This window comes from Malus sylvestris, chromosome 15 (assembly GCF_916048215.2).
Source record: "Malus sylvestris chromosome 15, drMalSylv7.2, whole genome shotgun sequence".
NCBI lineage: Eukaryota > Viridiplantae > Streptophyta > Magnoliopsida > Rosales > Rosaceae > Malus > Malus sylvestris.
Window position 1 is genome coordinate 50,966,361 of NC_062274.1, and position 15,533 is coordinate 50,981,893.

Genomic DNA, 15,533 nt, shown 5'->3' on the forward strand with positions numbered 1-15,533 from the left:
TAAAATTTGCACAAACAATTACATCTTGACACGTGTCACTCGAAATCTTATCCGAAAAATTATTGAGATTACATATCGATAAGAAATCTGGAGAGTTACTCACTTTAGCGACATGTGTCACTCGAAATCCTATCGAAAAAATGATTGAGATTACATATCGACAATAAATCTAGAAAGTTACTCATTTTAGAGACATGTGTCACTCGAAATCATATTCGAAAAATTATTAAGATTACATCTCGAAAAACTATTGATGTAGTTTAATTTGAGTAATCATATTAATTCAATTAAAATAATAAATTATGTTTGACCTATGGCCCATCAGTAGGAAATGGTTTTTTTGTCACATGACTATGTTTGGCTTATGGTCCCTTGGCTCTCTCAATTGGATATGCTAAGAAATATGATCGAGGCATTATTCATTAAAATATTAATATGTTGAAAGGTTATAAGGCTAAAGAGAGTCCTTTGATCCTCATTCGATTGGAGATGGCCTAAGGTCCTCATTTTGAAGATCTCTGAGGTTCAAATGCATATTAGTCATATGATTATATTAGTTTATATTCAAAAGCTTAAAATATTTGACAATTTAATAAAGCAAAACCAACTTAAAATTTATGAACCATTAGAAAACACATTTTCTTGTTAAACGAAATCTCAAACTTGGAAACGGAGCGGAAGAGGAATCCAGTTGTAGTGATAACCCAGCGTCTAATGCTCTCGCGGATCCACCAGCTTCTGTCGAAGGGAAGGAAAATGCAAAAGAGGATTAGCCTAGGTACTTTGCTAGGATGGGAGCACGTCCCTTCCCGGACTCGAACTTGCGTGGATTAGCCTTAAGTACTTTTGCTTGGAAGACTCGAATTTGTTGAATTTTAAACTTGGCTCCCGGACCGGGGTTATATTAGAACACAGCTTCTTTTTATTCTTTAAATTTTTGAATAGCACATAGTTTTGATCTTTTATGGGCCCTTTCGTCCAATTTTCTTGGAAAACTGGAAAAGTTGTTTCTAATTATCATGTGATTTGCAGGCTACAAATCTAGTAGACTCTAATTATAATCCGACTGCATATTTATATCTTTTTTTTTTTTAATTTTCAGTGTCCATTTTACTCCAGTTTCCACCAGGGCATCAAACTTTTATCCTATCCTAATTTCTTGTTTAGAAGAGCTTAATTATTTGTTCAATCTAGTGGAATATGTTATCCTACCCTAAAAGTTATTTTTTTTTTAACTACATATTTAATATCTCATATTTTTTAATGAGCTAGTTTTTATAAAGTACCACAACTACAAACCAACCTTAAGGTATCGTTTGGTATGCAGACGGGACGAGATGGAACGGAATGGGAAGGGACAGGACGGGACGGAACAGAGAGGGAGCAAAAATGTCATCGGATGGAAACAAGGAGGAAGAAGAAGACGGAGATGTTATAATTTTGTGTTCCACAGATATGGAAAGAGTCGTTCCAGAGGATGAAACGGAACGAAAATTCACCCAAAATTCATCCCATGGAATAGCACGTTTCACCTGTTTTAAGCACATCAAACATAGGACGGAACGTCTCGTCCTACTCCGTTCCGTTCTCTTCCACGTACCAAACGGTTGTTGAACGAAAATCAACAGGTGGCAAAAGAAAAGCAATAATTGCTGCTGAAACTCCTATCCAAGATAAACACGTGTCCAATTTGTAATTTTAATTTCAATTATTTGAATACCATGTCCATCTGTAATTGAGTTTCAACAGCAACGGCTGCAATTCTTTCAGCAGCAAAGGTGTGTTCATATTAAAATGGTTGAATATAATATTTAGTAACTAGTAGCTAGTAAAGTAAGATCACTCGTTTTTTTGAAGAAACAAACAAATCGTATGGAAAAAAAAGAAGATAACGTATGAAATGTGAAACGTCCTGCTCCGAGTTTCTATCTGAATAACGGTATTGTATCAACTGGCCTACGCTCCACTTCACTCTAACAGTAACAGAAGAAGCAGCGCAGCAATGTCGAGGGAGGAGGCGGAAAATGAAAAGAAATGGGCGGAGGAGGAGGAGGAGGAGCAGTGCCGTCTGTACGAGGCCTACAACGAACTCCACGGCCTGGCGCAGGCCTTCGACACTCCATTCGACGCGCCAGCGGTGCTTGTGGTGGGCCACCAGACCGACGGCAAGAGCGCCTTGGTGGAAGCACTTATGGGGTTCCAGTTCAACCACGTAGGCGGCGGCACCAAGACCCGCCGCCCAATTACCCTCCACATGAAGTACGACCCCCAAGCCCACTCCCCCGTCTGCCGCCTCCTCCTCCCCTCCGATTCCAGTTCCGATTACGAAAAGTCTCTCTCGCTCCAAGAAATTCAAGCCTACATTGAAGCTGAGAACATGAGGTTGGAGAAGGAGCCTTGTCTTTTCTCCGCTGAGGAGATCATCATTCGAGTCGAATACAAGTATTGCCCTAATCTTACCATTATCGACACTCCTGGACTAATCGCTCCTGCTCCTGGTCCAAAGAATCGAGCTTTACAGGTTTTCCATTGTCGATAATGTTTGAATTTCGAGTAGGAAACATGACGCTTTCATTGGTTTCGTTCTGAATTTCGATAGATGTTGCGTTGTAAATTTGTAATTTATGATGATTACAGGGCCACGCTCGTGCTGTCGAAGCTCTAGTTCGTGCGAAAATGCAGCATAAAGAGTTCATAATTTTGTGTCTTGAAGATTGCAGTGACTGGAGTAATGCAACTACAAGAAGGGTTGTAATGCAGGTGTTGCTTCTTTTCTTCTGTTTATGCATTGTGATTTGTTAATTTATTCTTTTCGATCAAGCTTTACCTTGCTCATCGTCTGCAGATTGATCCCGAGCTCTCAAGGACTGTGATTGTCTCAACCAAACTTGATACCAAAATACCCCAGTTTGCTCGTGCCTCGGATGTGGAAGTATTTCTCTCACCTCCCACTTGTATGCTCGATGGGTGTATCTTGGGAGACTCTCCCTTTTTCACTTCTGTGCCCTCTGGAAGAGTTGGCGTTGGCCATGATTCGGTTTACAGATCTAATGAAGATTTCAAAAAGGTACTCGTGCTCGCCCTCTGTTCATTTTCAGAGAGTAAAAAGCGAGGAATGGTTGTGATGTTCATTCGGCGACCTTAATTGATAGTTGTCAATATTCCGCTGCAGAGTGTTGTTTTTGTCATTTAATGATATAAAGCTTAAGCTTTAAAGTAGATCATTATTATTTAGTAACTATATTGCATTGAGTGTGATATTTTAATCCACTGATCCTCAGAGCAACTTTTGAAGTCAGAATTTGCAACTTTATGGCTCTAATTGCTGGCCTGTTTCTCATCCGACTAATGGTTGTTCTTCTGGAAGAAATTTTGCTAGTAACAATAATTTGGCAGTATGAAAGTTGTAATATGTACCCTGCTCATCAGAACTTTGGCCCGAAACTTTCCAGTGTTTGGAGCTTTGGTTGTGATATTTGCGTCAATCCTGATACTGTTTAAATTACATACTGCATAAATGGGAGCAGCCTCTCCATAAATGGGGGTAAGGCTAGCCGACATTTACCTCTCCCAGACCCTGCGTAAAGCGGGAGCCTTGTGCACTGGGTACGACCTTAGCTGTTGCTGGTAGATTCTTTGTATTCTGTTAGATAATAAGCATAAGATTGGGTATGCAGGTATACAATTATGTTCCTTTTTTCTTTTGATGTGGAATCATAGCTGGCTGGTTTGTACTTTCTTTATGCAGGCAATATCATTAAGAGAGATGGAAGATGTTGCAAGCTTGGAGGAGAAGATGAGCCGGTCACTGTCAATACAAGAAAGAAGTCGAATAGGTGTAAGCAAACTTAGGTTGTTTTTGGAAGAATTACTACAGAAAAGGTTAGTAATAATCCTATTCTTCCTATTCTGATAATAATAATGACAACTTGCTAAGTTCCATTGCTAAAAGTTTTGGAATCAAATTTTGCAAGGTATATGGATAATGTGCCACTAATCATTCCACTTCTTGAGAAGGAGTTCCGTAGCGCAACAAGAAAGATGAATGAAATAAATCAAGAACTCAGGTCCACAGTTTTAACTTACAGAGCACATTTCTTTAGGGCAATTAACAGACTGGATGCAATTTATGGCACTTTATTTGCTTAAACTCTGGTCAGACCATTGACCAGGAAGGTTAAGCAAATTTTGTTTTCTGTGGTATTATAAATTTATCTTATTTATTTCTTTTATATTGGTTGGTTATATTGCATTATTTTGTTTATGCAGCACTTTGGATGAACTGAAACTGAAGGAGAAAGGAAGAATATTTCATGATCTGTTCTTGACAAAGGTTTCTGTAGTTTAGATGTTGTCATTTAAAAGTACTCATATGTTGTTGTTATTCATATCTTAGTATCGGAGTCTTCCGTGGCTGGTATATTGTACCTTATCTATGGGGTAGTAGAATGGCCTCACACTATAGTGCTAAAGGTTAGGACCACATTGAGATCTCACACGAAGGACCCGAGTTTTAGTGTGGTTAAAAGTAGATTCGGTCTTACATTTTTGTTTTCCTTCAGAATTTTTGGGGTGGAAGAAATTATGTGAACTAGTCATAATGTTAGCTTCTATTTGTTTTATGCTTACATGAAGTCTCATGGTTTTATGAAACCTTTATTTATTGTTTACCATTTATTTTTTCATTAGTTTGGCTGTTTTAGTTTCTAGTTCTTCATTTGTATTTAAATTTTTAATGATTAAAAACTATTGTTATTTTTACTGACAAAAGTTTTATTTGTTCCTCAGTTATCATTGCTACTGAAAGGAACAGTTGTTGCACCTCCAGATAAATTTGGTAAATAAGCTTAAGTTGCTTATTAGTTAACCACAAACTATTTAAGCTTACTAAACGTGAAATAATACAGGATGAGAGGATGAATGATGAAAATTCGTTTCATGTTGATGGAGACTTTCCTATTCTAGTTTCATTCATATATCGCTCCTTTTTCAAGGTGAAACGCTACAGGACGAGAGGACTAATGGAGGGGCATTTGTTAGCAGTGATGGCCTTCAGTTCCCCCACAAGCTTATACCCGTAAGTTATAGAATTCTCAGACTGTAAATTTTCTTTTTCCTTTTTTATTTTCTTTTGTGTTTGCATGGCTTGTATTGTGGCAGGAATTTTTCCATACTGAAAATTTTCGGAAATCTCTCTCTTTCTCTCTCTCTCTCTCTCCAGATTTTTTGGCTTGTTTGTATTTCTTTCTAAATGTTGGAATCAGCCTTGCTTCTTCCCTTCCAATATGAGTACCAAACCGTGCAAAAAAATCAGGCTATTTAAGTTGCTGCCTTTCTTTGTTTTCTCTCGTTAACATCTAGGTGAAAGTTTTTACTAGGCTGAAAAGTGTAGACTCATTTCTTGCGTATGTTCTGGACCCAAACTGACTGAACCTTTTAGAGTTTCATATACATGCATGTAATCACCGTGTATCCATTGTGTTCAGAATGCAGGAATGCGTCTATATGGGGGTGCACAATACCATCGTGCCATGGCTGAGTTCCGTTTTGTAGTTGGTGGTATAAAATGCCCTCCAATTACACGGGAAGAAATTGTAAATGCATGTGGAGTGGAAGATTTACATGATGGAACAAACTACTCAAGGTATTTATAATTTTATATTATCATACCTGTGAATCTGATTCTTAAGCTGCAATATTTGTGCTCCAATATTTATCTTGATGTTTTTGTGTCCCTTTCTATTATTAATCCCTTTTCCATTTCAAATTTACTTTTGATAAATCAGGACAGCTTGTGTAATAGCTGTTGCAAAGGCCCGTGATACATTTGAGCCTTTCCTCCATCAGGTGATGAATAATTTCTCTCAGTAATTTATTTCCCATTTTTCTTTCCTTCTATCTTTTCCCTGTGACACGAGTTATGTTATAAGTGGTGCAATATAGGTATCTTGTGTCATCATGTGTTTAAAAGTTATGATCAATATAGTTATTAATTTTAAAGTCTGTCTGCTCGGTTAATTGAATAAAATGCAAGCCTTGAAACAGAGCACCTACAAGCTACATTTTACCTGACAGATGCTAGACTATGAGAACTCTATTAAGTCCGTTGTTTTCACAAAGAAAACTACCTCATAAACGGCAATGATCTATAGGAACCCTCAAGGGAGCTCCCCCAGATTTTCTTCTTTCAATGTATCTTGAAGAAATGGATTGGAAACTTGCAATTCTAAAAATATCTCCCAGTTTCGCCTTCTAGTGTCCCTTTAAATCGTAACATTATCATACAATTAATATACCTAACAATTTTTCCATCTTGAACCACCCTCTTTTTAATAAAATATTCAGGAGATACATGTAGGTCAGCATATAATTATCATTACTCGTGTACCTAGAGGAATTAAGTGGAGATGTGGTTTTAGAAAATATTCATACTTAGGGGTGTATTCAATTAGGAGTTTAAAGGATTTTAAAAAAGTTTACAAATCCGTATGTATTCAATCAAGAATTTAAATGAATCCATGTAAGTCCATGGGTATTCAAGATTTTAAAGTAGTTTATAAAACTGTGTAGAAATCTGAGTGTATTCATTCTGGATTATAACGTAGTTCATAAAACTCCATGTGTATTCAATTAGGATTTGATTTTAAAATATTTAAAAGATGAATGATTTGGAGGGATTTTATACTGTTTTAAGGCTTTTGGAAATCAGGCCTCTCCCCCTAAAATTTCTGATGATTTCACCTAAAATTCACATGGAGTCTATGAAACTTGATTAAACTCCATAGGTTTGTAAATTTTTGAAATCTTTTAATTTTATTGCAAGAATTTCTTATATAAAAACAATTGTTGCAACGATCTTTTGGTTGTTTTCTGCTGAATAATTAGGCTTTGCACTACATAAAATAATTGTTTCAAATGAAAGAACAATTCATACATTCTGGCCCTCGCACTCACCATCAATTAGCATGGGGTGGCTGACTGGCTGTGGACAATGGGCCACTGGTCTTGGTAAATTTGTTTAGAAAACAGCTTTCCCCTTCGATCAGAGCAAGTCATTTTCTGAATTGCCATCTACCAGGAAGATATTTTTTTTGTTCGCCATCACAGAAAATAATCAGAAATTGCAAAATATATATTTTTGGTAGCTTGGTAGGTTTGGAAAATGGCTTCCCTAATAAAAGAGGAATACATTTTAGGAACCTCCTTTTTTCAAGGGGTTATTTTCCATTGACTAGGAAGTTAGTGTTAATTAATCAACCCACCCAAATGATGAAATTGAAAATTTATATATTCTAGTAGGTTATATTCGATGGAGCAAGCATATTGTGTTTCTTCTGTTTTTATGAATAAATTTTGGCTGATGTTAATGGAAACTTCCCTATAGAATTAAGGAATCTACTTATGTAATCTTAAGGAATCTTCAAAAGGTTCAGTAATTTGGTCCGTCTTTTCGGACTCTTATTCAGGCTACAAATTATTTCGCAAGTAAATATCTTGTTATGACTATCACGGTCTTAGCTTTTGAAAATTATATTTTCTACTCATGCAGTTAGGTTGTAGGCTCTTACACATTCTGAAGAGATTACTTCCTATATCAGTCTATCTTCTTCAGGTATGGACTACAGTCTACACCGTTGTGTTGGTTGGTGGTTTCCAAATCTTGTGTGCATATAATAAACTCAAGTTCTGCACAGTTAATTCTTGCAATTTCTATCTTGCTTTCTACAGAAAGATGGTGAGTATTTAAGTGGCCATGAGGTGTTTCTGAGGCGTGTTGCTTCTGCTTTCAATGACTTTGCAGAATCTACTGAAAGGGCATGTCGTGAAAAGTAAGCTGCTTTACTACTTATATATATATATATATATATATATGTTACTATCTTAGTAAGTGAATACCCTGTTTAGGTTTTTCTTTTCTTTTCGTTTTTTCTAATGGGAATACATTAAAACAAGCATGTTATAACTAAATCAAAATTAACAGGGGCGGATCCAGGATTTTTTCACTGGGTGGGTGACATGCAAAGCTTCTCAAATTTTTATGGGAACAAAAAATGTCCTTAAAAATCAAATCATGCTGTTGTGAATCTGATTCATAATTTAAAGAATGAATAAGCTCTATAATTGCCCCCAAAATTTTTATGATGCATTATAGATTCGTTAATACTTAATAGTAGTAGTAATTATAGAAATGATAAGTTTGACCCGCTGAAGCTTTCCTTTTAAGTGCTAAGCCAAAGACAAGGTAACGGGGAGATGGAGCCCTTGAAAACCAACATTTGAAGATTGCTTCAAAGTTGAAAAGTTCTTTATTACCTTCTTGCTCAATTTGCAACCAACTCCAAACTTTTAAAATCTCACAAACAGTACAGTAATCCAAACAGGATATCAACCTTTGATAAAGCTTGAGAAGAATAACTCCAGCCCACTTGAAGAACTCAAAACCTATATCTATAAGAAACCCTTATCATACATACTGTTAATTAATTTCAGAAAATTGACCGGTCATTTCTTTCCATTTTAAAATGGCTGTTGTCGTTTCTATTTCAATCAAAGGACCAAACGGTGCCGTTCAGTCCAGAACTTTTTAACTAAAAAGCTTTTTCTTTTCCCGTCTTCTTCCTTTGCCCTCGCACTGGCTTAAGCTGCCATGGGCAGTAGCTGCGCTACCATGGCTCGTTTTCAAATCTGGGTGGCGAAAATTCTTGTCCATTCCTGATCCTGACATATCCTGTATTTACTAACACACAAGGAACATATGTCGCACTTAGTAACGCATCCTGATATTATAAACAACAAAGTATCATTATCATTCATGACTTCCCCATTCCAAGTAAACATGCCCTATAAGTGTATTACCTAATCTTTTTATAGCGATGCCTAACTGTTCATTCCAAACCATCTTTCAGAGGTCTGCATTTAGTCTTTAGAAGAGTATGGTATACCAAATTTCTTGTTCTTTAGAATAAAAAATGATAAAACTCGTAAAGGTTTCATTACTATGTTTTATTGATCCATTGAAGTTTAGTCAGGAAACGTAGGGCCTTTTGAGAGGTTCTCAAATGGGATGCCACTCATTGATCCAAGAAACGCGTTTTGGTGCTCTCAAGCGCAATCTTTAGCCACTATGGAACTAGAAATTTTAAGAGGAAAAAGGGCCCAAGCGAACATCTCAACTCACATTAAAGTTTACCAAAACCAGTTTCACCTGAAGGTCTAATCTCGGTTCATGAAGGAAAAGTCTTGAATTCATCCAACCAGCACAGGAAGCCAAGAAACAAATACGACATGTGGGCTTTGGAAATTTAGGAGGAATATCCAATTGCAGGTCTGCATGGATGCAATGAACCACAAGTAACCTAGATTGATTCCCTAGATGCTGAATTGGCCAAATTACATAAATTACAACTAGGGTGGATCTGATGAACTAGAATTCTTGTACATGGCTAATGCTATGTACTAAGTTTATTTTCATTCAATCTTCCAAACTAGATACATAACAATATAGTTCACGTAATTAAATGTGATACTCTTTCATTAAATGCAGCAGTAAAACATTAAAATGAAATTTATTGATAAATTAAACTTCAAGTGAGTTAGGAGCATACACAATCCCCAAGAATGTGTATATCTTATATATCCCCGTTTCCTTCACCTGTACCTGCTCCTGTTAAATATGTTTTTGCTGCAGATGCATGGAGGATTTAGTAAGCACCACCCGTTATGTCACCTGGTCTCTTCACAACAAGGTATTCATAGTTGACTATGAAGGCATTCCTACATGTGTTATGCTTTCAAATTGGTCTATTTTGTTGCTGTACGAAAATTTGAATAGTTTGATAGTGTAATAATGAAATAGATTTAGAGTGGAAGAGTTATAGCAGCCAAAATCAGTTACAGTAGGCTCTTTTTCTGGTTGAACAACCTGGAAAACAGGAGATAACCTCGTTCTCGCTTTCTGGCTTAGAGAAAGATATAAAAAGATTACTATTGGAGACCTACTAGGCTAAATAGATTAACATCTGAAATACTACAAGTCTTTGTTAGAGGCCTTAAAGAAAATTATCTTTTATGCCATATAAACACCAAGTATGATCTCAACCCTCTTACATAACATAATAAGAAGGAAAAGGACATAATATTCCTATTAAAATAATCTGTTAGTATAGTTAAGAACTGACATTTTACTGTTTATGTATGTTTCATTTTTTATATTGTGGAACCCGAAAAAGGGAGGATTCAAGCCTAATAATTTCTATACTATTCATTATATTGCATGATTTTTCCTTATAAAATCTATTTGCTCTACTAATTTGATGCCTAATTAGTAGAATCGAGCTGGGTTACGTCAATTTTTAGACTCTTTCGCTGGAACAGAACATGCCACAACAGGTGGTAGTGGTGTATCTGCTGGTCTTTCCCAAGATTCATCCGTTGGGTCGGTCACCAGTGAGAAGGATACCAAGTCACGGGGAGATGTGAAGCTCAGCCATGTGGCCTCTGGCACTGATTTGACATCTTTTATTCATTCAACAGAAACAAGGCTGGCTGATCTTTTAGACAGTACACTTTGGAATAGGAGGCTTGCTCCTTCATCTGAAAGGATCGTTTATGCTTTGGTGCAGCAGATATTTCATGGCATAAAGGAATATTTCTTAGCCTCTGCAGAGTTGAAGGTTTGTAATATAAACTGCTGCTTTCCAAATCTAACTGAGTAAGCGGAAATGATAATTAGCACTCTATTTGGTTGATGTTTCGGACATTGTGAATAATGACTTGTTTCTTTAGTTTTAAATCAGATCAATTATATCTACAAACACACACTCACACACATATATTCTACTTCTAACTTTTAATGGCTCTGTTGGTTTATTTTTTCCTGCTAATGGGACATTTTATTTTGTTTAATAACGTGTGCCTTTGTTTTGCAGTTCAACTGCTTTCTTCTGATGCCTGTTGTAGATAAGTTGCCTGCACTGCTTAGAGAAGACTTAAAATCTGCTTTTGAGGATGACTTGGATAATATTTTCGATATCACAAATCTGAGACGCTTATTAGGCCAGCGAAAGCGAGATGCAGAAATTGAGATTAAAAGGGTATTTCAATTTTGCCTTGTGTTTCCACCCACTTATGACCTGTCAAATTGCCCTCTCTTTCTTACCCGCTTCACGCGTGCTTGTACACATTTGTTTGACATGCTGTTGGATTTGCAGATCAAGAGGCTTAAGGACAAGTTCAGATTACTACATAAGCAGCTTAGTTCGAATCAAGCGATTGCTTCTGCCTTTCCCGACTACCATTGATATCAGAAGTCAAATCGTTGGATAAGTTATCTCTTCGGGAGCGTGCTTATGATAATGACATATGTGGTGGCTTAGAGACATTTAGTGGAACAATCTTACATGTTTATCTGGACCAGAGGATTCTATTTCATTGCGTGGACTATGTTTTGTGAACTGTAACTTCTCTTTTACAAATGAGATATGCTTTGCTTTGCAATCTTTCAATAATATCGACTGGAGTATTTTCTGTTTGGAGCAGTGTGTTAAGAGTTTTGGCGAGTTTTCACGGCTTTCTGTCTAAGAACGACTTACATGACATGGGTACAGCGCCACATCATGCGACGTCCCGTGCCAATGAAATAAAGACGTGTAAGTTTTTGTTCACACGTCCTTATTTCATTTGGCACCTGTCACCCTTCATTCAATCTAGAGCCGCTTGTCGTTCCAACTCAGTTCGGACAATGCACTTGGATTGAGAATTTGCTTAAGCTTTCTTCGCTTTTAGGCCTTTGTCTCCATCCATCACTGGGCTCGTCTTCGGCCGCGAAACTGAAGGTGGTCGATCGGCCTTGGTCTAGGATTGATGTCGACCCGCGTCATCCTCAATTGACATTAACTTGTTTATTTGTTTGTTTGGAGGAGTCGAAAATAATGCGTTTAGGATAAATTTAGAATTCTTTACAAATTTACAGTTTTCAAATACAACTCTAATTCTTTATTCTTCTCCATAATGAGATATTTATATGAATACAACGAGCAATACTAGAAAATAAATAAAATCAAAATAATTTGTCCACAAAATAAGGAAATGTAGACCAAATCAAATAAAATCTCTAAAATAGTTCATATTTTCCAACACCCCCTTCAAACTCCCGATGTACCAAGAAGGAAATAAATTCTAATTTGAAATTTTGTAAGTTCAACACCCCCTTCTTAGGACCACGCATTAAGTCACACGTGCAGGAAATTTTCACCAGTGAACCTAACATCAATTTTTACGAAAACTCAGCAAATCATAATCTGTTAGAACTAACGCCTCTTTTTGAAAGACAAACATCTCTTTTGAAAAGGCTGACTAACAAATCATAACAAATCATAATTCTCGGAGTTGTCACCTCTTTTTGAAAGCACAACTGGAACTAACACTAATATTTTCAAAAGACCAATTCTTTTTTCGAAAGCCCTGTAAACAAAACTCTTGATATGTTGGAACTAATACCTTTTTTCGAAAGTCTAATTGAAAAAAACATTAATATTTTTGAAAGCCCAATAAAACCTCTTTTTGAAAGCTCCAACCAACAAATTTTTTTTTCACTCTTCTTCTTTTTGTTTTGTTTTGTTTTTTTTTCATTCCTCAAACTCATAATCAAAGTAAATCAAAAAGAAAAATAAAATAAAGCACAAAAGGCTCCATGACAGGAAACAGATATCATGCAAAAAAAAATTTCTCTTTTCCCCAAGCGACGACAACATAACTTTTTTTTTTCTTCATGGTAGCGACAACACTTTAACTTCTTCTTTTTCTTCTAACAATTGTGGATAATCTTCACTCTCAAGTTCATAGCATGTGAGTTCATGAAGAAAATTAGCTTCGTGCACCCATAGGAAAGCGCCTATAATCTCAAATACAACTTTAATATTGTATTCTTCTCTATAAGGAAGTAATTTATAAGAATACACCAAAGCAATAATAGAAAATAAATAAAATAAAAACCATCCTTTGTCCACATGACAAGAAAACCTACACCAAATCAAATCATATCATATCAAAGTCTTAATCAAATCAAATCATATCACATCAAATCTCTAAAATACTTTATATTTTTCAACAATTTGTTTATTTGTGGTTTTGGAAGTTCACATAGGGATTGCCATTGGCATCATCATCAGTTTTTCTAGTGTAAACTCATTTCTTGTAATTATGTAGTCCAACAGCTAATGGAATAAGATGATCTCAAAACTTCCAAACACATTTTCTAAGAACAACGTCAGTCACCATTTCAAGTCTCCTTTTAGCAGTAAGTCCTAGTAATTTTTTTGAATGAGCTAGGTTTAGTGCATCTGAAAAATTACAGAGAGGGGGGGAAATGTATAAAATAAAAGAGGGTGGAGGAAGAATCCATTAGGGTTAGCTCAATGGTGATGGTGGGTAGGAGTAAGTTAGAGATAAAGAGCCTAAAACCGTTTTTTGTAATGAAGCAAAAAAAGAAGGAATATAGTACAAAATTAAGAGAATACATATGCGATAAACTTGAAAGGGGAAAACTAGCCCTACTCTAGTGGCACCCGCGCACTTCCAAAGTAAGAAAAGTTTTGCTTGACTCTCAAGTCTCAAGACTCTGATTTGTGAATTTAGGGTTAGGGAGTTGAGTGTTGTTAAGTCCCCAAGTGGAAGTGCAAATCTTGTTGTTAATTGGGTTTAGGGTATGCGAGTGTGATCATCTCAATTTGTCTAACTTTGCTATGAGATGTTGATGACTAGTATTCTTTAAGAGAAGCAAAGGAAAGCAAAAGCCAGAAGTTAGTTAGTTACACACTCCAAATCTTGTTCTTAATAATTATAATCCCAAATAATGATAATTATTGGTGTTTTGGCACACTCCAAAAGGAAGGTGGCCCATCGACCTCAAATTGGTCCACGACCAAACCCATATTCACGTGAGTTACGTGGATGAGATTAAAGAATGAGGTGCATGATATCAGCATGAAGTGGGATGATGAAGACCCACAATATTTTCCAAATTTTCTGATTTTATCAAATTCCAAATATACAACATGATTGAATATATAAACAAACAAAAATATTATACTTGGCTCCTTATTTGTGAGGATGATTTATTTTTCAAAGACGGCGTGCCACTATTTTACTGTTCAAACTAGGGATGGGTTCGGTTTTTGGCCGAAACCGGAAATCAAATCGAAATTACTGTTGGATTCGGTTTTTTTCGGTTCGGTTCAACTTCGGTGTTTCAGTTTTTTCCTATTCGGTTTCGGTTTGGTTCATTTTTTTTTTCCTTCTGCAACTTTTTTAGGTTGAAGAATAAATCAGTTTGTTTCCAGATACATGGATTGCAGAACAAAATCAATAAACTAACCTTATCATTCCCTATCATTAAGCAAACGAATTTTCAAATTCAATCATCGAAAAAGTCCAAAATCTAGATTTCATCTAAGTTTTAGAATACTAGTTTTCATATCACGAAAAGCTTTCATAAAGAAGTGTATCTCTGTCTAATCAACCAAAACACAAGTCCCAAAAATTTAATTTTTGACAAATCTAAGCATGCATGCATAATTTTCAATTAGGAAGACCTAAAATCATATGAAAATTTGAGAAATCTAAATTCAAATTCCACATATAAATCTTTGAATAAATTTGCGAGGCACCGCTTGGTAGAATTGGCTATGGCGGGCTTGGTGGACTCGTCTATGGTGGCAGCGTCGGGAGCTACAGACGGAGTTAATCTGCTAGAGATCAAGCAGGAAGCGTAGAAATAGAGCTTTGGAATTCCGGGGAGGATAGAGTCGGTGGGTGAGATTCAAAATTGGGGTGAGAAGAAAGAAGATGTGGGGTCTAGGGAAAAAAAGAAAGAAGAGGAAGAAAAAAAATGAAAGAAGAAGGAGAGAAGACGATGCGGCTGAGGTCTAGGGAGAAAGAAAAGAAGAAGAAAGAGGGACAAAAAAAAGAAGAAGAAAGAAAGATGGAGAAAGGAATGCATGCGGCTCTCTAAGTAAAAAAAAAGGATAGTGCTAGGGTTTATAATTGGGAACTTTAACAAAAAGCTCTTGGTACTGTTCACTTTAACGAAAAACCACATTTTTACACTAAAAAATCAATCTTGGTATTATTCATTTTACCCTTTATTTTGTCCTTATTGTTAAAACTTAAAGTTTTCAAACCCTTTTTCATTAGTTTTCCTTTTATAATTGGGCTTATAAATTGGGTTGGAATTGGAGCGGGAATTGCGCTTAAAAAAATAAAATACAAATAATAAATAATAAATAATAGATATATAATAATTCGGTACGGTGTTTTCAATTTGGTTTGGGTTTTTTTTCGTTTTTGGTTTCGGATTGGTGTTTGGTCCCCCTTTTTTTCGGTTTTCGGTTTTTAGAACCCACCCCTAGTTCAAACGTCATAATCACAATTATTTATTCTCTTTCACCATCTAAAGATCATTTCAAGACATTCATCTAATTTGGAGATCTTTGAGACATCTATTTGTATCCAACAAATCGATGTTTTGTAACAAG

The 15,533-nt window shown here is 36.0% G+C and overlaps 1 protein-coding gene across 1 annotated transcript; it reads left to right on the forward strand.

Moving 5' to 3' along the window:
- Window positions 1–1,778: 1,778 nt before the first annotated feature.
- LOC126603818 (dynamin-like protein ARC5) lies at window positions 1,779–11,530 on the forward strand. The gene is made up of 16 exons (XM_050270779.1): window positions 1,779–2,521; window positions 2,638–2,760; window positions 2,846–3,067; window positions 3,749–3,882; window positions 3,975–4,067; window positions 4,270–4,333; window positions 4,789–4,837; window positions 4,995–5,077; window positions 5,487–5,644; window positions 5,787–5,847; window positions 7,550–7,612; window positions 7,729–7,829; window positions 9,689–9,746; window positions 10,329–10,673; window positions 10,929–11,093; window positions 11,211–11,530. Exons 1-16 carry the CDS (start codon window positions 2,003–2,005, stop codon window positions 11,298–11,300), a joined length of 2,328 nt encoding a protein of 775 aa, XP_050126736.1. The 5' UTR covers window positions 1,779–2,002; the 3' UTR covers window positions 11,301–11,530.
- The last annotated feature ends 4,003 nt before the right edge of the window (window positions 11,531–15,533 follow it).